The sequence below is a fragment of the Corvus kubaryi genome, unplaced genomic scaffold (assembly GCF_017639235.1).
Source record: "Corvus kubaryi isolate FWS band 111438036 unplaced genomic scaffold, C.kubaryi_AGA036_p1.0 37367, whole genome shotgun sequence".
NCBI classification, from domain to species: Eukaryota; Metazoa; Chordata; class Aves; order Passeriformes; family Corvidae; genus Corvus; species Corvus kubaryi.
Window position 1 is genome coordinate 5,153,058 of NW_024581119.1, and position 23,752 is coordinate 5,176,809.

The following is a 23,752-nucleotide window of genomic DNA, read 5'->3' on the forward strand; positions in this document are numbered from 1 at the left end:
GCGTGGGAACGCAGCGGTGGTCTCGCGGGGCTTTGCGAGGCTATAAAAGGCGCGGGCGCATGCGTGGCGCAGTGGCGGGCTGGGAGGCGGCGTTGAGGGGGTTCTTCTGCCCGGGCTGCGGCTGCTCTGGGCCTGGCGGTGTCCCTGTGCCCCCCTACCCCTCAGGGGCCTTTCTTCCGCCAGCTGCCGCTGCCTGGGTTCGTGTATGTGCGACCGTGTCTCCAGCCCTGTGAGGTACAAACCGTGCCTGTGCCTGGACGGCCGCTATGATGCCTTCAAGCATCTGTGTGGCGGAATTTGGGTGGACTTAGAGCTTTCCAGGAGAAAAATTATTCTGTGTTTTCTGGGTAGCTGCGCGTTGTTTGTACTGACACCGTCATGAAACATTCGTGGTGTTTTTAGGGACAAAATTAGCCTTATTTTCTCACACGAACCCCCTTTGTTTGACCCTGCCTTGCAGCACCCAGTCTTCACCGTTTCTGAATTCCACAGGCAAGCCTGTAAAGCACAGGCTCTTGGTGATGACCAGCCTGAAACTGCTGCTGCTGGTGGGCCAAGGCACGCTGTGAATAGAGCTGTACCTGCTTAATTACTTCTTTAATAATGATTCTGTTACTGCTGAGGTAGGGTGGAGGGCGATCTAGAGGGTGCTGCTTCTTGGCGTCTAGGATTTGTGAGTTCACCCTTGCTCAGCTCCCCTCTCTGGGGCAGCTCTGGGGTGACTCAGCCTCCTCTGGGTCCCGCCCGAGGGCGGGGAGTTGGTTTTTGGGGTGGTGGCAGCAGTGCCGGGGCGGGGAATAATGCAAAATGCGTCCCAGTGGGATGAGCGGTGCTGGGCCCATGACTCGTGGTAGCCTGTGGGTCCCTGTGGGGCTCAGCACCACTCGGCCTTGGGCTTTTTCCTTTGGGATTTGGCCACCAAGAGGCCAACTGGTGTCCCTTTCTTGGTGGAGAGAAAGGCAGCCGAGGTGGTGACAGGCGGTGGGGAGGAGCACAGTGTCTCTCAGCGAATTCATTGCATTTTTGGGCACAGGCTGCCCAGGTTCCTCTGGCTCTCAGCGCTGTGTTTGAGGATGGGCTGGTTGCTCCTGCACCCCCAAGGTGCCTTCCAGGGCTGATAGATGGACTGGCTGAGGAAGTGCTTGAGGATGGGGCGGTGTTTATGGCAAGGGGTCAAAGCCATCAGCGAGCCCCCCCATTTCACGTGGTTTTGTGCTGCTGTGCCTTGGTCCGTTGTTTTGCTGAAGGTGGTGGGTGAGTAGACATGCAAATACCTTGTGGAAGCCACAGCCAGGTGCTGGCATGGAGGGAACACTCAGTGTCCAGCCAGAGCTCTTCAAAGACCTGTGGGACACAGTGGTGGTGTGGGTTGGGGTCCCCAAAAGCCTGACAGGTGCTGGTGGGTGTTGGGGGATCTCCTGACCTTCAGCCCTCCTTCCCAGGAGACTTGAAGGTCCTTGGGGGTGAGGAAATAAACAGCAGTGTGCTGAGCAAGGAGGTGGATTCAGCCCTGGGGCACAGCTGGGTCATGGTGGCATTGATGGAGTGTCTTGAGTGGCTCTGGCATGGGGTGTTGAGGTTAAATGGGGTGGGGGGACATTTTTGGGGGTCAGAGGACATGGGACTTTTCCCTGATGGAAATTAGGCATCGGAAGGTTTGAGGATGATGAGGAGATGAAGGCAGTGCCAGTTGCTGGCCACTGCCAGCAGCACCAGAGGAATGAGACCTGGGAAAGGAGAAATACAGGGGGGATTTTGGGATGAAAATATTATGTGCTTGGTAAATGTAACTCATAAAATAAGTGTGAGTGGCAAACGTGGACCTGTCTGTATTAGTTAGGAAACCAGGGAAGGAAACAGATCTGGGTGCTGGTGAGGGCTGGGCACTGACACCCGGGCAGTGACGGCGTGTGGCGGATGTGGGAGGGAGGCCCTTGGGAGGACTTGGCTTCCCCTCCCTGCAGTCCTGGCCCCTTTACCCTGCCTGTGCTTTCACATTTCCTGGCAGAGGCTGGAGCTGCTGGCAGCTGGGGGCACCTGGGCGTGTTCAGGGAGCTGTACCTGGGGAAGCAGGTGGGTGCCCTGTCCTCATTTCCATGCCAGGGCAGCTTCACTGGGAACCGCTCCTGGATGTGGAAGCTGCCCGGATGGATCAGCCTCACCATTCACTGCAGATCCCATTAGACTCCAGAGTGAACACACTGTCCTTTCCCACCTAGGTAATCCCAGAAGATCTTTCTTTGCCAAACCCAGGGGCTGATGCATCCTGTTCCCTGCTCCAGTGCCAGACTCCTGCATTACAGGTGAGCATCTCTCAAACTTTGTCCACACTCATTGTTCCAGTCACACTTGAGCTTTTGCCTGACGTTGGGCACTATGGTTTCCGTGGGCGTGCCGGGGTTTTGCTGGCATTTCCTGCAGTCCTGTGCTGTTTTTGAAGTAGGGGAAAGGCTTCAGCATGACTTGGGCGGTTTCATTTCGGAAGGGGTGATGCTAGCAGTGGAAAACAGCAGCTGTTTCCCATGCTGCTGCTCCTGGGTGTCCGCAGGAAGTGTCTGGGCTCCCTAAACCATGCTGGGAGCACAGTGCTGAGGCATGGGATGGCATGAGCTGGCAGGGAACAGACAGGAATGTCAGGGCACGCAGCACCAAGGATTCACAGCTCATCACCCGCGCTGCCTTTGGTTTGCCAGCACCCAGTCCATCCCTGGTGATCCCAGCTGATTCCCACTTCTCCTCTCCACAGGATCCTTCCCCCACTGATGGGAATGAGGGTTTCTCCTCCCCATTATCTCTTGGCCTCGCTTGCTGCAGGTGTGTATCTCCAGTGGAGAGAGCCAGTAACAGGTAAATGTCCCTTCCCAGCACATTTTGGGAAGGCAGATGCGGAAAACTCTGCTGGGGGTGATTTTGGGGCTGTAAGAGAGCACCCCAGAGGTGCAGGTCCCTGGAATAGACCACGCTGAGTTCCTGGGGCTGAGACCTGCCATGAAGTTCTTGCTTTCAGTTTTTTTTATCCCTCTTTTCTGCTCTCAGGAGAGGTGTCCCGCGGGCAATCGGTGGCTGAGCAGCGTGCTGCCCACTATGGCTGGTGAGTCCTCTCCCTCATGGCATCCCCTCCCCAACAGAACATGAGGGTGCCCATGAGCTGCTCCTCACGATGCCACAGCATTCAGCTGTTGGTGGCACCTCAGGTTTTAGGGACCCAGGGTGGTTTTGGGGGTCAAGGTGAGTGCATCCCACCCACCCCTTTCCATCTGGGGGCATCTTGCTGATCGAATGATGCTGTGCTTGGGAAGTCCAGGGGGTGCTGAACCCCCCAAAACTCACTGTGGCCTCACTCTGCAGGTTGGTTTAGGCGGCTCCTGCACAAGCCCAAGCCCAGCTCAGTGGAAAGCCTCAAGTCCAGCCACTCTGCTTCATCCTCACCTTCCTCCTCCTCATCCTCTGCCAAGAGCTCCAGCTCTTCCAGCGTGAGCTTGGCCACCAGCTCCATCTCCCTGTCGCCTGTGTCAGCACCGGACATCAGCGCCTCGGACAGCCCCCGGTGGGACAAGAGCTATGACGTCTGCATCTGCCACAGTGAGGGGGACGTGGAGCTGGTGGAGGAGCTGGTGTCCTACCTGGAGGGCCAACCTGAGAGCTTCCGTTGCTTCCTGCAGCTGCGGGATGCGGTGGCGGGCAGCGCGATGGTGACAGAGCTGTGTGACGCCGTGCAGAACAGCCACTGCTGGGTCATGCTCATAACCCCCGGCTTCCTGCAGGACCCCTGGTGCAGGTACCAGATGCACCAGGCCTTGGCTGAGGCTCCGATGGCCAACGGACGCACCATCCCAGTGCTGAAGGACGTGGATCGCAAGGATTATCCGAGGGAGCTGCGGAACATCTACTACATCTACATGGCGCTGAAGGAGAAAAGCTTCAGGCAGATCAGAGACACTGTCATGCGCTGTGAGTATCCTGTGGGATGCTGATGAACTGTCACTCTCTTGGGGTGAGGACCATGGGAAGGCACCAGATTCCATACATTTATTTCAACAGTTGATTTAAATTGGTTGATTAAATTGGTTGCTAATGGAGCTCATCTGCTGTCTCTGCAGACCTCCAGGATCTGTGCCGGAGCTCCACAAAAAGGATGGAGTAGTGCTGGGAGCAGGCAGATGCATCCCCGTGGGCATCATGCAGCTGTCGCCTTTGGATCTGGGTGTTGGCACGTCCCATTGGACCTCGAGGTCAAACCTGAGCTGCTCAGATCAGACCTGGGAGCCAAGGATGGGGAGTTCCCCACTTCCATGAGGGACAGCGGACCAGAGCCCGCCATGTCCCAGTGGCCAAAATCTCCTCAGCAGGGACAGGGACATCCATCACACAAACACTAAGGTCTGACATCGGGTGGGTCTCGGGGTCACCAGAGCTCCTTACTGTGCTGGCGTTCTCTGTCCTGAGGGCTCTGGGATCCCCACTAAGCTGACAAGGTGCCTGCTGGGCTGTGGGCAGGACAAGACGAGGCAGGCAGTGACTTTTCACGGAATCGTTGCGACTACGAAAATGCAGAAGTTTTAAATTTTGGTGGTTTTCCGTATTTTGTTCTCAATCCCGGTTCGGGCGGTTTGTGGGAAAAGGAGCCGCGGAGCTGCGCGACCTCCGAGCCGCCAGGGGGCGCGGTTCCCCAGCGCTCCCCGAGGCGCCGCGCGTGCGCACTGCAGGGGCGGGCGCGAACCATGGCGGAGGGCCCGCAGCCGAAGAGGAAGCGGGAGGAGGAGGAGGAGAAAAATGGCGGGGCCGCCGCTCCAGGCGGGGCCGCCGCCGCCTTCGCGCTGTCGGACCTGCGGGTGCGGCGCGTCCTGCGGGAGTCGGCGAGGGACAAAGTCGTGTTCCTGCACGCGGAGGTACCGGGGAGTGCGGGGGGGCGGTCGCGCCAGCCGCCATTTTCCGCCGCTGAGGGCTTGGCCCCGCCCCCGGCGCCGCGCTCCGGGAAAGCCACGCCCCCCGGCGCCGCGGGTCCCGGTCACCCTCCGGTCATCCCGTCCCGACCGGCTTTTCCAGCCTGGCGCTGCCCAAACCAGGCCAAGGAGGCGGCTGGAGACCTTATTGCAACCCTTTTTCTTGTTCGTATAATTTGGTGGTTTTGGATTCAAGCAAGCTGTTCGTGCTTGGTAGGTAGAGTGGCACTGGATTGCCAGCAGCACGCCGACTTTGGGACTGTAAAACAGCCGTTACAGGAAAATTTGTAGTAGCTCTTGGGATTGTCTGTGCATGGCGTGGGAAGCATGCAGCTGCCTCTGCTCCTGTCTCCTGAAGATGTGCATCCTAGCAGGAGATGAGGATTGGGAAGTCCCAGGCTGCTTCTTTGGTCTCGAGGCAGTGGGTTGCTGCAGTAGCTGAGTTGGGTACAGACCTGCTCTGTCCTGTGAGCCTGACAGGGTTGGGAGCCCCAGGTGAGCCCTGTTGCTCTCCGCAGGTGGTGTGGTGAGGCCTCACCTGGGTCTTGTACGGACAGGAGTGATGTTGGGGGATGTTTCACACCCAGCACTGCCCAAAACCAGGACGCTGAGGCCACGGGATCGGGGGCTGTGGTTCCTTGGAGCAGGGCAGCAGTAAGTGCCTCCTGCCCTAGAACTTGCTCCTTGACTATGATGCAAATCCCTACGCCTTCCTCTGCCCTCTTTCTGGGAAGTGTCAGAGATGAAATTGGTGCTGTGGGTCAGCAGGAAACCTGGAGCATCCGGGGAGGTGCATATGGACTGAGTCATTGCTCACATCCCCCGCTCCCCCAAAAACCACCTTTGTTCCTTGGTGGGGAGCAAATTCCTGCTGTACTTCCGGGCAAATGTGTGGTTTATTTTTGGAAGGATGTCTGGCCTGCAAGGGGGTTTGGGCACAAGGACCAGGGTGCTACGAGATGTCTGCCATGATCCCTGACCTCTAGCACCCATCTGTGTTTGCTGATGACTTTATCCATTCCTTTTCCAGAAGATTGGCCTCTCCGGAGAGGGCACAGATGCTGTAGTCATCCTGGAAAAGACTCCTTTCCAGGAGGAGAAGATCCCAGACCTGCTGAAGAAGCCCATGAACGCAGAGCTGCAGATGCACAATGACATTTACTGCACGTTCTACCTGAGCCCTCCCCCGGAGCTGAGTGGTGAGTGCCCTCAGCCCCGCTCAGGGATCCTGGGAGGGCAGCTGGGATGCCACGATATGGTTCCTGCCCACTCCAGAGGGGAGGATGCAGTGAGATGGGCAAGTGCCACTGCTGGACCTGGCTGCACTACCCCAGTTGTGGTTTGGTGACAGCAGCACACCTGGCCCAGGTGGGGAGGTCAGTGGGTTGTTCCGCACTGAAGGCAATGTCTTATCCCAAGGCTCTCAATGCTGCCCTGTTTTATGCCCTTTTCCCATGCCATGGACACGTGGCTCAGCTGATGAGGCACTGAATGGCCATGGCTTGATGACCTTGGTGTGAAGGTGCAGAAAGGCTCAGGGGTGTGAGGGCTCTCTGGGTGTTTGTCAGTGCTCTTACTTGGGTAAGAGCTGTCTCCTTCCAGAATGTTTCTCTTGAAAACAGTCTGCAGGGCACATGCAGCTGCTTCTCATCCCAGGGCGGCATCTCATGGGCTTTTTTGTCACCTGCTAAGGACAGTCAGCTTGTGTTTGGGGGAGGATTTGAGTGCTGGGGCAGATGAGTCCCATCCCCCTGCTGATTTCACACATCTGTGTGTTGTAAAACTCTGTTAATAAACCAAGTATGACAAGGACAGATGGGCAGGTTGGGGAGCTGCAGTGGAAGGCTCTTGCCCTGCAGAGGGGACTCTGGTCCCAGTGGAAAGGTGTCCTGCCGTGGTGGTGCTCTCCAGCTGCCACTGGAAAGCAGGGCTGGTCTTTGGGCCCTTCAGTTTAATCACAGAGTCCCAGACTGTTTTGGGTTGGAAGGGACCCTAAAGCTCGTCTTGTTCCAACCCCCTGCCATGGGCAAGGACACTTCCACTATCCCAGGTTGCTCCAAGTCCCATCCAGCCTGGCCTTGGACACCTCCAGGGATCCAGGGGCAGCCACAGCTTCTCTGGGCACCCTGTGCCAGGGCCTGCCCACCCTCACAGTGAACAATTCCTTCCCAGTATCCCATCTAACCCTGCCCTTTGGCAGTGTGAAGCCATTCCTCCTTGTCCTGTCCCTCCAGACCCTTGTCCCATGTCCCTCTCCATCTCTCTTGGAGGCCCTTTAGACACTGGAAGTGGCTCTGAGTTCTCTCCAGGCCTTTCTCTTCTCCAGGTGAACACCCCCAGCTCTCCCAGCCTGGCTTCAGAGCAGAGCTGCTCCAATGCTCAGCATCTCCATGGCCTCCTCTGACTTGCTCCAGTGGTGCCATGTTCTGCCTGTGCTGAGAACCTCAGAGCTGGAGGCAGCTCTCCAGGTGGGGGCTCACCTGAGTGGAGCAGAACCACCTTCCACAATTAATTCCGCATGAATGCTGGTATATGTTTAAGTTCTGGAAATGCAGTGATAAGTTCCATGTCAACGCTTCCATAAACACAATAGCAGCCAAACAGGTTTAATAGAGTCAAAATTAATCTGAGTGCCTTAAGTAAGATGTTGTTGCAGTCTCAAGTTAAATTTGCAGGATATTTGATGTGCCTTCCCAAAAATGCTCTTGTTTTAGCTCTGTTCCCAGGGTGTAGGAGGAAGTACTGTCTGGATTTGTGAGCTTGAGTTGTGCGAAATTCCTTTTCTCCTGTGAAGGACTTAAAATTAAAGGTTTTGTTGTTACAGTGAGCTTCAGTCTGAGGAAAACACTGGGCACGGGCATTGTTGGAAGACATTAAAGCTCCTCTTTCTTAGCTGGGAAAGCTCCTGCTTGGGCACCTGCTGTATTCCAGCCCGGCGGGAGTTGCAGTGATTCCCACGAGGTGGCATTGCAAGACTGAAATCCCCTGGGCTGTGCCCAGCTCAGCTGTGCCGGCCTTTGCCTTCCTTGCAGCACTTTGCTGCAGTGCTGTGTGACTCCACATTACTCTGAGAACAGAATTCCTTATTTTATTTAAGGTTTATGCGAGGTGCAAAACCCCTCCTGTGTGTTTGAATGGGGAAGAAGCCTCTGGCTTTCTCCTGCCAAGCTTTATCTTTTTAATGACTTTTAAATCCGTCTTTTAAAGGTAAGTTTTTGCTGTGATATTACCCAGTGATGCATCTTTGTTTCCCCCCTCTCCTTGGCACCCCTCATCTCGCTCTGGATGCTGAGCAGCCCCAAGCAGGAGATCAGGAGGGGGCTGTAGACCCTGGAGCTGCTGTCCAGGCTTCCCGAGTTGGAGTGGAGAGCAAGGAGGCTTCTTCTTTTGAAGCACTTAGCAACAAATAGCTGTTCAGCGGGCACATTGCATGAGGTGCTGGTGGGCAGCTGGGCTGGCACCGGGGAAACAGCCGTGTGTGTCAGGAGAGGAAGGAAATTACCCTGAGTCACGGCCCAAGGACGTAATTGATATGAGGAATGTAGCTTAAAAACCTAAACAGGAGGAATTGCCTGTAAAGCTGCAGTCAAGGTTTGACTGATCTGGGGTGTTGAGTGATAATGTGGAGACTCAGGGAGCCCTTGCACAGGGTCTTGTTGGCCCCTTGGTTGCAGGGTTGGACTTACAGGGTTTTATCTCCTGGTCCTTGCAAGTTTACACTTGGGTATAAGATACAGTAAAATATCTTGTAGAAAAGGCTAGACTTTGGTGTTAAGCAGTTCATGGAACAGTCCTGTGGTATGTGATGAAGGAATTCACCTGGGGGATTTCACAGCACGCTGGGCAGTTGAGCCCTGCCACTCTCACCCTCTTGCTTTCTGAGGTAAGACAGACCTTGAGACAGAGGAAGCGGTGACTGCGGGTGACTTGTGCTGATGCCGTGAGGAGCTGCCTCCAGAGGGTGTTTCTCAATGCTGCCTCTGTGCTCCCAAGCCCGTGGGGCTCTTCATTCAGCTGGAGTATCTCACAGCTGGAAGTGGACACTTCCTGCGCTCTTTCCCCACCTCTGCATTGAAGAGAGTCGGGTGCTGCTCCCTCTGCGCAGTCAAGCCGGCACAGGCCCCGTGTGATGATGACTTGTTTGTGTGGTGACACAGGGAAAGGGAGGCCAAACAAAAGGGAAAGGGAGGCCAAAGCATGTTACTTGAGCAAATGACTCTGCTTTGACCTCGGAAAAGACATTTCACTGTGACGAGATTTTTAGATTTGGGAGCACACTGGAGTGAAGGCAGCACCAGATGAGTCTTACTCATCTCATTGATTTTAATGCACCTGTCAAGGCTAAAATGGGAAATAACTTTTGCAAACAAGCCAGTAATGATCAGAGTTTCTCTGAAGGGAAACCCAAACCCCTGGAGTAAGGAGAGGGGACTTTGTGAATTTGTGGGGAGTAGTGTGTCGGAGCTGATGTGACTGTGCTGGTAGCAGAGGCAAGCATGTGTAACTTATTTTAAGGCCACTTTCTGGATGTTGTCTTGATTTAAGAGGCAGCTTCAGCCTAGATGTGAGAGGAATCTCCAGCCTTGGCTTTCCCCTGCAGGGAGGGCAAAGGCTGATTTTACAGAAAGGGAAACACCTTCCTTGTGCCAAAGGTTGGATTGCAAAAGGCAGATGGTTCAATATCCATGTTCCCTGATAACATCCAGTTCCTCACACCCATTTGCCAAGGAGAGCTTGATGTTTATGGCAAAAAGCAGCCTCTTCATGCCTGGCTGCTGTGGGACTATGCTTCTCCAAAGCTCTGCTGGTGTGATTTAAAGGCTCTTATCAGTCCTCTAAGGAGTCTTTGCTCCTTGGCTGCAGGCTGAAGCTTATTAGAAACATCTTAAAACAAGCACAATGGGAGAAGCTCTGGCTCCATGGCTCCAACATGGGGTGGAGAAATTGTGGGAAAAATGAGAGCATGTGGAAGGAAAGTTTTCAGTCATGCAGGAAGCAATCCATGTCTCAAAAAGAGTCTGGTTTCAGGCCGCGAGGAGCTGGAGAAACATGCAGGAGCTGCAGTGGGAAGGCTGGTTCTTCTCCCTGCGTTTCTGTGCTCTGGCTGCCTCTGGGGTTTGCCCAGCCAAGAAAACTTCCTGCATTTGCACTTAAATAAAAAGCTTGAGCCTGAAGCTGTGGGAGCATGTGGGGTGGTTTGGAGGATGGTGGGGGGGTGTCGTTGTGCTTTGCTCTGTGTTTTGCAGCGGTGGTAAACTGCAACTTTCCTCTTTGCAGTCCCTGTTGCAGCTAAAGTCCACTGAGCCCCCCAAGTCCTCCTGGGATAAGCCCCAGGGGCCTGGCAGCATGCTTGGCTTGCCCTGGCATGTGCTGGCCTTGGAGACTGTGAGCTCTTGCAGGCTTTATCCTTTGCAGCTTTAATTCATTCACTAAAGAGAGCCCCAGCTGTCTGGGACAAAGCCATGGGTGTACCTGGCTGGGGTTCGGTTGGAATCCGGTGTTCCCGTGTGATCCTTGTGCAGTTGCGATCCTAAAACCAAACAAACTGTTTGCAGCAGGGGAGTTGTGTGTTAGTATATTTAATTATATATTTAGTTAGGGCTGCGTCCAAGGCACTGTCTTCCCACCTAATGATGGGAAGACAGCCCAGAGCAGGATGCAGCAGGAACAAGGCTTGGAGAGGGAAAAGAAACCTGCGAGAGTGCAAATATTGACATATCTGTTGTTCTGCGGCCTTGGCACTTTCCTGCACCTGATGGTCAGGTTGATTAGGGAGGTTATAAACCAAAGCTCAGCTTCCTGCTAGCAAAGAGAGGAAAAAGCACCCCTGCCCAAAAGGAGAAATAGGTTGTGCCTGCCCTGTGTGCTTCTCCTGGCTCCCTGGCAGGGTTAAATCTGTCTAAAACAGTCTGGCAGTAGGTGTTAATGCTGCAGTGGGGTGGGAGAAGAGAGTGTGAGGCCTCTCCTCACTGATGTGCTGAGCTGGAGGGGGATTTTGGCAGAGCCTGGGGACAGTGCGGCACAGAAGGAGATGAGGCGTCATTAGTGAGCTCAGAGTGTCCTTTCCTACATGCACGAGCTCTCTCTGCTCATGTTTTGTCCTCTCCTCCTGGAAACAGCAGCTTACAGCCCTTTTTCCCTTAAGTTCCTCAAATGGTAGTTGATTTTTCTTGTGTCTTTGATTGTGTTTTCCTCTCTTGTTTTTAGCAGGAGAGGGGAGAAGTGTGTGTGTCTGGTCAATCTGAGCCTCCTTTTCTCCTGGGCACTTTCCCAGTACTGTGGTGCTTCCCCTCAAATGCCCCTCGTAGAGTGACCAGCCTGGACAGATGTTCTCTGCCTCCTGCTCATCCAGCTTCCTTTAGTTAAACCTCCTGGCTTTTTATAACCTCCAGTTAGTTGATGGTCAGTCCTCTCTTCCAGAACAAACCGCAGATGCTCCGTGGTGGCCTCGGGCCGGCGTTCAGGAACAGCCTGGCTGCTGTGACTCACATGTGAGCAGAGACAATCCCTGATGCTTCAGCCAGCTTAGAAACCCACATCACGTGTCCAGCGGTTCCGTACCCCAGTTTCCAGGCCAGGGCAGGTTTTGGTGCCCCACGGCCTACGTGCTGCTCTGGTGCACACGGAGCCTGTCAGGAGCAGACTTGGAAACCGGAGTGTGGCCATGTGCCAGTGCTGGAAAGATTTCGGGGCGAGCCTGGTCTCGCTGTGGATGTTTCCTGCAGCCGAGCCCAGGCTCAGCTGTGACTTTGCATCCTGTGTGTGGCTCCTAAGGACTGTCAGGCTCTGAGCAGGTATCAAACAGCCTCTCTGGCTGCAGTGATTGATGCTAATTAGCATCGCTGGGACATTTTGGGGTTGATGAGACCTTCAGAAGGGAAATAATCGTAAGTGAACCACAGCCTCTCCCCTGCCTCGTCTTCCAAACATCTGCTCAGCTGCAGCTGCACATGAAGGAGTTCTATGATCTCTCATTTAAAGCACCCTGAGTTCTCTCCCCACCATGAGGAGCCACCCCCAAATTGGGGAGGTGCCAGGGAAGCCATTATGGGTCCCCTGCACCCCCATGCACTGTGGTTATCACCACCCAGCACTGAGGGGCTTCTGCTGCAGACCTTGCTCTATTTTTGGGGTATAAAATCAAATTGTGGAAGTTTCAGCCTGAGGCTGGCTGTGGTATTTTATCTTTTGCTTTTTTTGTTTTCTCCCCAGTGCTTTGCTGATCTTTTTAAGTGAGGAGAGCTACAGTCTTGTCTTTTTTTCTTTGGTATTACATCATCCTGCTAGAAGTGCTAATTGAGTCCTGGAAAACAATCTTGTTTGAACATATGTATGGTGGGAATCAGACCAGACTGCCCTTGTGGTTTGCATTTTCATATTTCATGTTACCAGCATTTTCCTGTGGATTTCATTAAGCTGGGTTTGGCATGGAATGAAAAGGCAGAGTCTCTCAGATTGTGCAGTGCTGACCTTAAAAAAACAGAAAGCAGAAAACTAAAAAAGACTGAGACCATCCTAAATCCTGGCTCTGGGAACAAATAGGTGTTTGTATTCAGAGTCTAGCTAGCCTATATACAAGCTTAAGGCCTGAAGCACAACTTTGGTGCCCTGGTACTTGTGCAGCCCATGGTTTTCTGTGGCAGACCCTGGGCACAGCCTGCAGTGTTCGCAGTGCCCCGGCCACTCGCCTCAGTCTGGTCTGCCTGGGGTTTGCCCAGGCTTGTGGGGCTTTTCTCCTTCCTGCACTGATGTTCATAGCAGCTCTGTGTCAGCTGGGAAGGCAGAGACACTCCTGTGCCCTTGGAGCACCTTGGAGTTGTGGCAGGCTCTGTATTGCACATCCAGTCTTGGCCAAAGAGGGATGTTTCCTGAGTGTTTTAGCCCTGTGGGTAGGATTTACTGCTGCCGACATCAGAGCTGCCAGGTTGACAAGGTGAGCACTTGCATCCTGTTTAATGCCACAGAAATTGCACGGCAATGTTCTGATCTCGAGGCAAACAGAAAATGTTTTTTTTGCCAGGGTAAATGGTGAAATGCTTTTTGTGGGCATGGGGTCACTCAGCCCTCTTCTCTCGGCTCATCTTGAGCTGTGTTGACCTACCAGCTCACATTGTTTGCTCTGGATCTGTCCCTGTGCCCTTGGCTTCTTTGCCTCCTGCACTTGGGGCTTGAGGCCAAGCACTCTGACTGAGCTCTGGGAAGGAGCTGCTCCCTGGAGTTCATCTGGGTTTGTGGCTGGATGATGTAGCTGGGTGCGTCCTGTGAGCTTTGGATTTAAGTGTGAAGAAGATGTGTCCCTGTCCCTGGGGTCGTGTTTCTGTCCTGGTTGTTGACTGCACATGAACACTGCCCTGGGAGCCCCACCTCTGCCCCGATGTTGCTAATAGGCCTGAAAGAGCGAGTGTGGAAAAACTCAGACAGCAAACTCCTCCACTTGAGCTGGAAAGACAGGCCATGGCTGTGCTGTTGGCTTTTTCTTCCTCCAGAAAAGCAGCAGCAGCACGGGAGGTTAAAGCACTTGTTTGCTTTCTATGTCCATTCTCCCTCACCCTCTCTTTGAAATGTCTTAGTGTGGCATTTTTTGGAAGGGCAGACAGATTTGTTGGGGACTGAAAGAAGCAATGTGGGTGGTAACTCAGCTGATGTGTTTGTTCCTAGAGATCAAAGCCACGGTGGTTTACCCTGCCACGGAGAAACACATCCAGAAATACCTCCGGCAGGAAGTGCACCTCATCCGTGAAACCTGGGAGGATTACAAGAACATAACCCTGCCCTTCATCCAGTCCCAGAGCTTCAGCATCCAGGTACGGGTACCAGCCCCTCTCCTGCAGACACGGACATCTTTGGTCTCCTCTGTCAAAACACTGTGCTGTCAGAAGTCTCCTCTGAAGCCCCGGCTGGAGAGTTGGGAGTGTTCTGCCCCATCTCCCTGCTGGTTGTGTTGTCAGCTCCATGGTGCTGTCCCCTCCTACTTGGTTGGCTGGGACATCCTTTTCCATCTTTGTAGAAAAACATTTGCCTTGGAGCTGTACTCCAAGATGCCTTTCCCAAGGTTTCTGGAGGAACTCTTGACTTTTTTTTCTCCTGTCCAGGGGTGGCTTCCTGGGTGTTGGTGCTGGTCAGTGGGCTTCTTAGGAGTCTCTGGGTTGCTGTGGAAATGGAAAAGCACTGATTCCTGCATCACAACTCCTCCTGCCATGCCTCCTGCAGTTCAGCTCCTCAGTCCATATTCCATGTGGTGAAACTGTTGCTTTGTGTCCTACTTGCCCCAGGCAGCCCCAGCTTTTTCCTTGGTTTTATCCTTTTTTGACTGTTCCCCTCCCTTTCTCCTTTAGAGACCAAAGGAATACAAGTCTGTAGGGATTGATTCATGCCAACCTTTGCAGAAGGGGGAATAAACCAAATCCTGGGGCTGCTGAGGCTCTCCATTAAGAATAATTTCCCAAAACTAACCAGGAGCCTTGGATGCCCCCCCTTCCCCCATCTTTCCTGCTGCCTTAAACTGCAGTGTTTATTAGCTGGAGAAGGGCATGTGCATGTTTCCACCAGGCCACAGCCTGCATGGAATATTTTCTCTGTGCTTTTGCTCCCAAATCTCTTGAGTTTCCTGGTGTAGCAGCTGCCTTCAGGAATTGCAGGAGCTCTCACTCTGCCTCTTCCCCCAAATGGTTGTGAGCTGATTTCAGTACATGGAAATGTTCCTGGTGACCATCAGGAGCATCTGCTGAGGAATCATGGTCAGCATGGTCAGTCCTTGACCTCTGGGATTAGATAATGCTGTTCCTTGTCTTTATCCAACTGGTTTTGCTGAGTGGAAGGGGAAATGTGAAGGGTGACAGAAATACCAGGAGACTACAGAGGCGTCTGTGTTTCCTGCTGGAGGATACAAAGTGTGGATGCTTTCAGGACAATGGTTTTATTGTGGTGCCAGTCCCTGGACATGTGTTCTGCTTGCTGGGAGCAGCAGGAGCAGTCAGCCAAGGACCTACCCATCACGAGGCAGCCTTGGGTTTAAAGTTCAGCTCATCTGATCAGCGAACTTACTTAAGGCACTGATAGCTTGGCACTTGTGATCAGAGCAGGCATAAAAACCCCAGCAAAAGGCAAATGTCCATTTTTTGCTGAGCTTCCTGCTGAAGTTTCCCCCAAACCAGCACACAGGGTTACAGAGCAGAGTGAGGTTGTGCTGTGCTTTCCAGAATCACTTGAAGAATCCAATCTCTAAGATGATGCTAAGAAGAAAAGAGCACTTTAAGCAAAAAATCCCAGACCAAGGGAAGAGAAGTTGTTTTTTCCCTCCAGATATATTCAGGTCAGTTGACAGTGATCCTAAGTGTTGATTAGATTAATTAAACTCTTGATGGACTTCCCCAGAAGTGTCTGGTGTGCACAGCACCGCCAGCCCAGCTCATTCGGTGTATTTGTGAAATTGGCTGCACCTTCCCTACCTGCCTGGGGCAACCAGAATATTTCAGACCTATATTTAGTGGGGAAAAATGATGTTTCCAAACATTTTCAGCTTCCAAGCTTTAGCAATTTCCTGCTGCCTTGTGTTACCTTCAGGGACCTGGCTGAAGACTCCCTTGCCAGTCCAGTACTTAAGCTGGGCTTAACCCAGAGCATAACACACATTTTGGAGGTGTAAGAAAGGGTGCTGGAGCTGAGGCTGGGAGCCAGGGGAGAGCAAAGATGCTTTTCTCTGGTCTTACACTGTCACTTATCCCTGGTGTCTTCCATTTCCATAACTCTTCTCTGAATGGTGCTTTGCCTTGCAGGAGGAGCACGGGGGGATAACCAGAGCAGGGATTACAGGCAGGCTGGAGGCTGAAACCTTAAGTATGGAAGAAGAAGAGTGGTGAGCTGTTTTCTAATCAGCCAGGGAGCCAAGAGACATGCATTGCCCAAATAAACACAGGCCTTTCGTATCCCTGGAGTGAGCTGCCAGCAGCCAGAGCCACATCCAACTCTGCTCCTTCCTCTTTGAATAAGGAACAAAATCAGCCAGTTTCCCTTCCCAGACTTGGTTGTAAAGATTTTGCTGCAGCTTGGGAGGTAAAAAAGGTGTAAACAGCCCCATGGTGTTGCAAGAGGAGTGTGCTGAGCCCCACAAGAGTTGGGTTCCGCTGCTTTTTACTGAAGTGCTCATAATATTCTGGAGTTTGTTGGTTGTTGAAGTGTTTTATGGCTAATTAATTACAAATTATTTGATCTTCTTAAAATAAAATTGGCGGTTTTTTTATATATTCTAGTTGCAGAGAGCGTGCAGTAATCCATGAGCTTGGGCTAAATGCTTCTGAGATGTTGGTTTTTTATTCTCTGCTGTTTTATAAATCATGTGTTTCTCTTTCAGTGGGTGTATAATATCCTGGAGAAAAAAGCTGAGGCTGATCGAATCGTCCATGAAAACCCAGATCCTTCCAATGGCTTTGTTCTGGTTCCAGATTTAAAGTGGAATCAGAACCAGGTTGGTTTGCTCCTCTAATGCTGCCTGTCTGAAGGTAACCCAGAGGAAATGTCCACTTCCAGACTCCTAAGAGCACCTTGAGAGTCTGAGTAGGTGCCTGTGTCCTTCTGTGCTCGCTGCTGTTAGTGATGACTTGCCAGGGCCCTTTGGCCACCATGAGGTGACTGGGGGTGCTGCACACCCGGGCTGTTCTCTCTGAGATGCATTTATTAGGTTCACTTTCACTTTTCTGTATCAGCCCAAATGTTGTCAGGATGTGTTTGAACCGAAATCCTGCGTATTTGTTCTGCTGAACTTGCTGGGTTGTTTTTTTGGTTTTTTGTTTTTTTTTTTTGTTTTTTTTTTTTTTTTTTTTGCAAGCCTTGACTTGAGGTGCAAACCAGGCAGCTGTGTTGTCCTTTGGTTGCTGCAATTAACTCTCCTCCACAGTGTTAAACAGATGGTTGTTGGCTCACGAGCAGCTGCTTTACCCCTTGTGGGAGTGGCCACTTGGTGAAAGTGATTTTTTAAGACCAGGCTGTATTCCTAAATTGAGAATTATTCCTTGGGCTCCGCCTCCCTTTCACGCTGTAAGTTTGGGGAGGTGAAACTCCATAAACACACCCCTCTCTTGAAGCTGGTGGCGTCAAAAAAAGTCCCCATTGTGTTTCTGATCCTCATATGCTTCTGCAGGGGGCATGTGGGGAGACTTGCTGCATGATTAAGACTTAGAAATGGAAACTAAAACTTGAGAAAACAGGAACACAGGCCTGCTGGTGGGCAGCACCATCCTGGGTGTCTGTGCAGGGAGCAGCAGTTTGTGGTGCAGAGCTGAGTTGCCTCGGGGAGTCACTGCAGGGCAGTGTCTGCTCCCCGTGAATCCCTTGCACATCAGCTACTCCAAAAATCCCCTGTCATGTGGTGATGGGGTACTAAGCTCGAATTTCCACTTGGTCACCAGAGGCACAACCTTCTTCCTGATGAGATTTTGCATGGGGATATGTGTCCAGCTTGCAGGATGTGCCCTCTTCACTGCTCTCCCAGTGGGGCAGTACTTAGGGATCCTAAAACATGCTGCATGTTGTCCCTTTCCTGGCTGTGAGCAAAGCCTCGGTGGAAATCCTTGAGTGCTGCAACCAAGCTTTGCAGCTCACATCGGGATCGGGCTAAAATCGTAGATGGGCTAAAATTTGTGCTTTGGCTTTCTCCAGAGACCTGCTGCATCCACATCTCCCAGCTGGCATGGTCAGGGCGTGCCTCAGTAGCAGGATTTGTTCTTTGGGGAGGTTTCCCCATGTTCCCATCGGCTCTTAGAATGCTGAACAGGATCTTCTGGACTTCTCCACAGCTGCACCCCAGTCATCCCTGGAGCTATCTGGGCCCTTTGCACTGCTGATTTCCTTCTCCTTTGCAGGCAGGCGAGACAGCGTCCCAGGAATGGTTGTCAGCTCTGCCTTTGAGCCAAGGAATTTCTTCTTGGCTGTGGGTGGCACTGAGCCAGAGCTGATCCCGACAGCCCCAGGGCTGCCCAGGAGCACCAGTTCCTTCTGCCACATCCCACCTGGCAGGCAAGGCTGCCGATGGAATCAGGGAAGTGAGATGCAGCTCCCAGCAGGACTCTCAGAGCCCTCCCTCAGCAGTCCTTTCAGCAGCGTGGCCTCGAACTCCTTTAGTCCCTGGCCCACAAATCCTGTGAATTCACCTGCAGTTATTTCAGGCTAATGGATTGGGGAGATTTTCTCTTTAGCACTGTGAAATCTGCCATCCTTCTGCATGCTGCTGCCCAACCTTGACAGTGGTTTGAGTTGGTTTCTTGGGGTGTTTTTTAATTTTTTTTTTAATTTTTTTGTGTGGTTTTTTTTCTTCCACAACTTTTGAGTTGGTTTCAAATCTGCAGGAGCCCTGAGGCATTGCCTGAAGCAATGCCTGGCATGACATCATTCCAGGCCTTTTTAACAACAGGCTTATTTGTTTCAAACAGCAACATGCAGATGTTGTTCTAAGGAGAAGAGCTGTTTGCTTTTCCTCCCACCAGCCAGCCCAGAGCCAAAGAGCACAAGCTGATACACCGTCTTTTTCTGGAGCTGTGCATGGGAATCAAATGGAACCATGAGCTGGCTGGGTTCAGGAACAGCTCTGTGCTTCAAGAGACCTGTGAAGGGTCCTGAGAGCATCCTTTGACACAAGTATCACTTTCCACAGAGCTGCATTGGGTTTCTCACAGCCCTGAAGAGATCAGCTGGGTCTCAGTATATCCAAACCCTTTGCTTTCCTATGTTTATGTTAGAAAGTCATTAACTGAGCTGAAGGAGACTGGGATTTTTATTTTTATTTTTTTAAAGTGTGATGACCCACAACTTTTTGTTTAACTTTGTGTTAAACATTATTAAATACTGTTAAACACTGAAAGTGCTGAGTGCTTTGGGGGAGGCCAAAGGTTTGTCTCAGAGCTGCTCAAGGGACACACTTTCACTGCCCTGGATTTGTACAGTGACCAGTTAGGTCTTGAAAATTGTTATTAACAGAACTGGTGTGACTCAAAAGTGGCCAGCTGTTTGCACAGTGGAAAAGTAAAGAGCTTATCAATGGGAAAAATTTTCAGTTTTGGCAGCTGTGGTCCACTGTAAATCCTCATCTGAGCATGCTGCAGGTCAACCATCATTGAGAAGCCTGTGGGGTGTGCATGGGGGGTGCTGGCAGACCCCAGGCTCCTGGCTGGGGCTTTGGTGACCCCACATATCTGAGTGGGTGCCTGCACATGGTCTCCAGCCTCAGTCACACAGAGAAGGCATGTTTGAGGTGCTCAGGGGTGTGTGAAGGTGGAAGAGCAGCACTGAGCATGGTGCTCACAGTACGAGAGGGCTGGTGACTCCATCTGCCTCTAAAGCTGAGAAGGTATTTGTGATCCCACTGTTAATGGATTGGGATGAGGCTGTTCTGGTCATTTCTGGACAAAACCCAGTTTCTCCAGCAATGATGCTTTGAGGTGCAGTGGGATTGTGGGTGAGCACATCCCACAGTGGGAAATTCAGCCCAGTGTGGGTGTTGAGGACAAGCATCCCTGTATGGCAGAAGAATCCCTATATAACAGCCTGGGAAGCTGTGAATGGTGTGTCAGGTCCAAAGTGCTGCTGCCTCCACATGCTCTTTCTGTGCCCTTTCATCCCCATGCTGTGTCTCTGCAGCTCGATGACCTGTACCTGATCGCCCTTGTGCATCGCCGGGAGATCAAGTCTCTGAGGGATCTCACGGCCGAGCACCTCCCGCTGCTGAGGAACGTCCTGCAGGAAGGGAAGGTGAGCGTGAGGCTGGTCCCATGCTGCTGTCCTGGCCAGGGAGAGCTCGGCTGCCTCTGCAAAGGCACTCCGTGGGTTTTCTGGCACAGCATCTGCCTGGGGGACCGCTCATCTGGAGATATTAAATCAAGAAACAGGGCTGTGTTTCCCTCTCTGGTTCCTGCTCTCCATCAGCACCTTCCCCAGATCATGCCACATCCAGGTGCTTTAGGGATGCTCCATACTTCCCGTGAGCACTGAGCTCCTCGTTTTAACAGCCCCATCCCAACCCCTTGCCTGTTCTCACCGGCTGATGTGATTTTCCACAGGGTGTGTTTGGGAGATGGATGTGCAGTAGCTTCTCCTTCCTTCACTGCGTTAGAATTTGGAAAGTAATTGCACTGGGGAAAGTGGGAGATTAATTAAGAGATTAGCTGGGGGATTGCAGCGAGCGGAGCTGGCGTGCCGGAGTTCGCTGTTGCTGTTTATAGCTTTAATTACGCTGGCTGGTAACGGATCCCTGATACTTTTCCAATGAGTTGGAGTGATAAGGGTGAAAGGGAAAATGATACGGGTAGATAGGACATCCCATCATGGAGAGATAAAAGTGGGGCAGCCGGGGGGACTCGCTCTGTCCCTGCAGAGGCTGAAATGGAGGGTGGGGAAGAGAGCTCTGGCCTTCCAAACTTCCCCCTCTCCCTTGCTGTGAGGAAGCAGAAATCCCTTTTACCTTTCCCTGTGCCTTTCCTGCCATGCAGGGATGCTCTTTTCCCTCCATTCCGAGGTTTTCCCAGTCCTTAGCTCTCCGTTTCCCCTCCACAGGAGGCCATAGCGAAGCGCTTCGGCGTGCCCGGCTCCCAGCTGCGGATCTACCTGCACTACCAGCCCTCCTACCACCACCTGCACGTGCATTTCACTGCCCTGGGCTACGACGCGCCGGGCAGCTCCGTGGAGAGAGCCCATCTGCTGGCCGATGTCATCGACAACCTGGCCTCGGACTCCATGTACTACCAGAAACGGGCTCTGACCTTCCCCCTGCGGGCTGACGAACCCCTGTTTAAGAAATTCCAGGAGGCAGGGAAAGTGTGAGGAGGCACAGAGGTGCTTTTGTAGATTTTTTTTTTTCTAATAAATACCCATTTTCGGGCTTTTTTTTCAAGGTTGTGTTCCTTTTATGTTTTTTTAACTCTGTTTTTGTACAAGATGGGGCTGATGATCCTTTGCTATGGAAACCGTGTTGTCTGTTCAAGTCCATTAAAAACAACATGGATTGAATAAACCCCTTTGAGTGTGCTGGATTTTACCTCTGACTGGGCACCTTTGGGATGCAGTGAGCAGAGGGGTTTGGGCAGGAGTGGCTGTGTGTATCCATCTTTTCCACCTGTCCCCACATGTCAGCCCAACCAGGGTAGCAGGTAGATGGAGAGGTCCAAAAAAACCCCGCTGATTTCAGAAAGCTTCATGTATTTCCTCCAGATTTACCCCTGGGAGTGGAATTGCAGCTTTCTTGAGCAGGGAGGGGTGCCTGTCTCCCAAAGAACTCCAGTGACTAACCCGAGTCCTCGCCCTTCCTGTCTGGCTGTGTGCAGACAAGCACTGTGTGCTGCCTGCTCCCCCATCACCCCTCTGCTGCTCCTTAATCATGTGTGTCTGAAACAGTCCCTTTCTGACAGAGGCTGCTTAAGGTTTTGCAAGGATTATGGGTTAAAGCCCGCCCCCCCCCCCCCCCAAAAAAAAAAAAAAATAGCGCTCTTCCTTCTGCCAAGGTGGTGGCAGGACCGAAAAAGTGCCAGGACTTGGATTCAGTGATCCGTTGTGGTGGAAAACCCAATTTCTCTGGATGCAGGGAACTTGCTTGGCCACCCAGCCACTGGTTCCCTGGCAGCTTCTTCACCGAGCACCAGCCTCTGAAAACTTCATGAGTTCTTGGTGCCAAAAAGGGCTCTGGTTTCGGGTTGGTAACCAGGGATGTAATTGCAGGAATCATCTCTCTGGTACCCCTGTTCTTGCTCCTTTCCACACCCTGAGCTCTAAGAGGGGGTTTTTTTGCTGATGGGGGAAAACCCAGATGTGATTGATTTTTTTTCCAGGCTGCTGGAGCTGGCTGGAGTGAAGTGGCATCACTGGAGCTGCCCTGGGGCTCTGCTCAGCTCATCCCATTTACAAATATTCAGGTCAGGCAGCTCCCTGATGCCTTTTAGCAGCAGGGAGAGGCAGAGCAGCTGGGTGCAGCCACCTTCCCTTATTTCTCTGCAGAAATTCCCATTTCCTGGGTTAATGGTTGGGCTTGATGATCTTAGAGGTATTTTCCAAATTATTCTTGGAGTCTAGAAGTGCAATCCACAGCAAGAAAGCTGCAACGATCTGCGGTGGGAGCCTTTCCCTCTTGCTTCAGCTCCACCCACCTCCTGAGCAGAGCAGATCAGGCCTGTTGATTTGGGGAGCTTTAGGATCTGGACATGGGCAGGAGGGTTGCTTGTCTCAGGGCTCTCCCCTTCCCTAGGTTTTAAATTGCTAAAAGACAGGGATGAATTTTTTTCCACACCAAAGCATTTTCTCTGCCAAGAGGGAGCTTGGTCTCCTTTGGTGAGGGAACATCCCAGTTTTATGTCTCCACCCAGGCCAGCCCAGGAACAGAGATGGTTAAACGACAGACAGGCCCATCCTGTCTCCCAGGAAGGCTCCCTGGTCCTCAGGTATTGAAAAAACACCCTCAGTCTTGAAAATAGACTCTCTGAAGGCTGTGACAGACGAGCAAGCAGCACATCTTCCACAGACCATCTGCCTGGCTCCTGCTGGAGGAGTCGTTTTCCTGGGAGACTGCACTGAAGAGCAGGGGGGTCCATGGAGCCTGGGATGGAGGCTGTCTCTGCCTGTCCCAAAAGAAGGGGGTCAGGGGGAAGCATTCTGATGGATCTGGAGCCTTCAAAGGATTAACTGAGGTCCTGCAAAGCCAGATGGCATTCCCAGGCTGTGGCTTGAGGAAGGGTGAGCCCGAGGTGATCCAGGACAAACCCGGCTTATGCTGGGCATGAATGGCCACATTCTTGTCCCTCTGGAGCAGATGCTGCAGGCCCGGCTGAGAACATCCCCTTCCTCCTTTCTGAATAGATCCTGCTTGCCTGGCTCCTGCTTTGGCCTCGTCACCCTTCTGGGAGCATTTTGGCTGTGGTGTGGTGGATGGCACAGCCTCTGCCCATGCCCAGTGGGGCAGGGCACCAGTCCTGTCCTGCACTGCGGTTTCTCAAACCCTTCTATCAGTGTGAATTCCGAAGGGTGATGGCAGAGCTCGTTACAAATTCACTTCCCAAACAGCCAGCATTTCTTCCCCCTCTTTTCTTCTCCAAATTACTTGGCGCTCATCATGCTGAATTAATCCAACTGGCAATTTATCCTTTGCAAATTAAATATTAGGGCGGGGTGTAGTCATTAGCAGTGACTAACCACCCAGAGAAGGCTCCTGGCACTGTGCTACAGCAGCAAATATATTCCCATTTTCTGGTGGGATTTAAAGCCTGCTGAGGCTGCGGTGGCCACAGGAAGCTCGTGGCTGGTTTTTGGGTCCACCCAAGGCAACACAGGTACCTTCTGGCTGCTCCATGGATGCAAGCAGGTGTCCTGAGATTCCTGTGGAATGGACACAGCCGGTGTCCAACACTTGGTATAGGATCACCATTTATTCCGCAAACCTTGGTGATGCTCGAGCCACGGCACCGTGACCTCTCGGCACAGAGGTCTGGGCAAGGCAGAACCCTGATCCTGGTTTGCGTCTCTGCAAGGGCTTTTATTCTGCTCCCAGTCCTGTTGATGTTGCCCTGTGCTGTGGGGGGATGCTGGGGATGGAGACCATCACCCCAAAATGAGCCCATCCACCATCAGCAGCAGGACACAGCTGCTGGGGACTGAGAAGATCCTGGGAAGCGAAGCTTTGCAGCTTCTTTTAATATTCTGTCTGGGGGGCATGGCAGAAATAGACATTTGGGATGCATTATTATTGCTGGAGCTTCACTGAATGCCGTTTATGATTTTCAGATGCAATAAACCAAGCAGGGGAACCCATGAGACTGAAGGGTCAAAATATCCTTCAAGCA

At 52.4% G+C, this 23,752-nt stretch overlaps 2 protein-coding genes across 5 annotated transcripts; both read left to right on the forward strand.

Moving 5' to 3' along the window:
* The first annotated feature begins 55 nt into the window (after positions 1 to 55).
* LOC121667590 (TIR domain containing adaptor protein) lies at positions 56 to 4,568 on the forward strand. 4 transcript variants are annotated; one of them, XM_042034396.1, is made up of 7 exons: positions 56 to 234; positions 2,009 to 2,073; positions 2,220 to 2,303; positions 2,747 to 2,814; positions 3,037 to 3,091; positions 3,349 to 3,951; positions 4,101 to 4,568. In XM_042034396.1, the coding sequence occupies exons 5-7, from the start codon at positions 3,085 to 3,087 to the stop codon at positions 4,142 to 4,144; spliced, it is 654 nt and encodes a 217-aa protein (XP_041890330.1). In that variant the 5' UTR covers positions 56 to 234; positions 2,009 to 2,073; positions 2,220 to 2,303; positions 2,747 to 2,814; positions 3,037 to 3,084; the 3' UTR covers positions 4,145 to 4,568. The 4 variants fall into 4 exon arrangements, with proteins under 4 accessions (XP_041890330.1, XP_041890331.1, XP_041890332.1 ...); XM_042034398.1 differs by lacking the exon at positions 56 to 234 and adding an exon at positions 241 to 1,254; XM_042034397.1 differs by lacking the exon at positions 2,009 to 2,073 and having other exon boundaries at positions 61 to 234.
* Positions 4,569 to 4,626: 58 nt separating this feature from the next.
* DCPS (decapping enzyme, scavenger) lies at positions 4,627 to 20,940 on the forward strand. The gene is made up of 6 exons (XM_042034393.1): positions 4,627 to 4,889; positions 5,974 to 6,142; positions 13,602 to 13,747; positions 16,294 to 16,407; positions 19,572 to 19,682; positions 20,484 to 20,940. Exons 1-6 carry the CDS (start codon positions 4,722 to 4,724, stop codon positions 20,748 to 20,750), a joined length of 975 nt encoding a protein of 324 aa, XP_041890327.1. The 5' UTR covers positions 4,627 to 4,721; the 3' UTR covers positions 20,751 to 20,940.
* Positions 20,941 to 23,752: the final 2,812 nt, after the last annotated feature.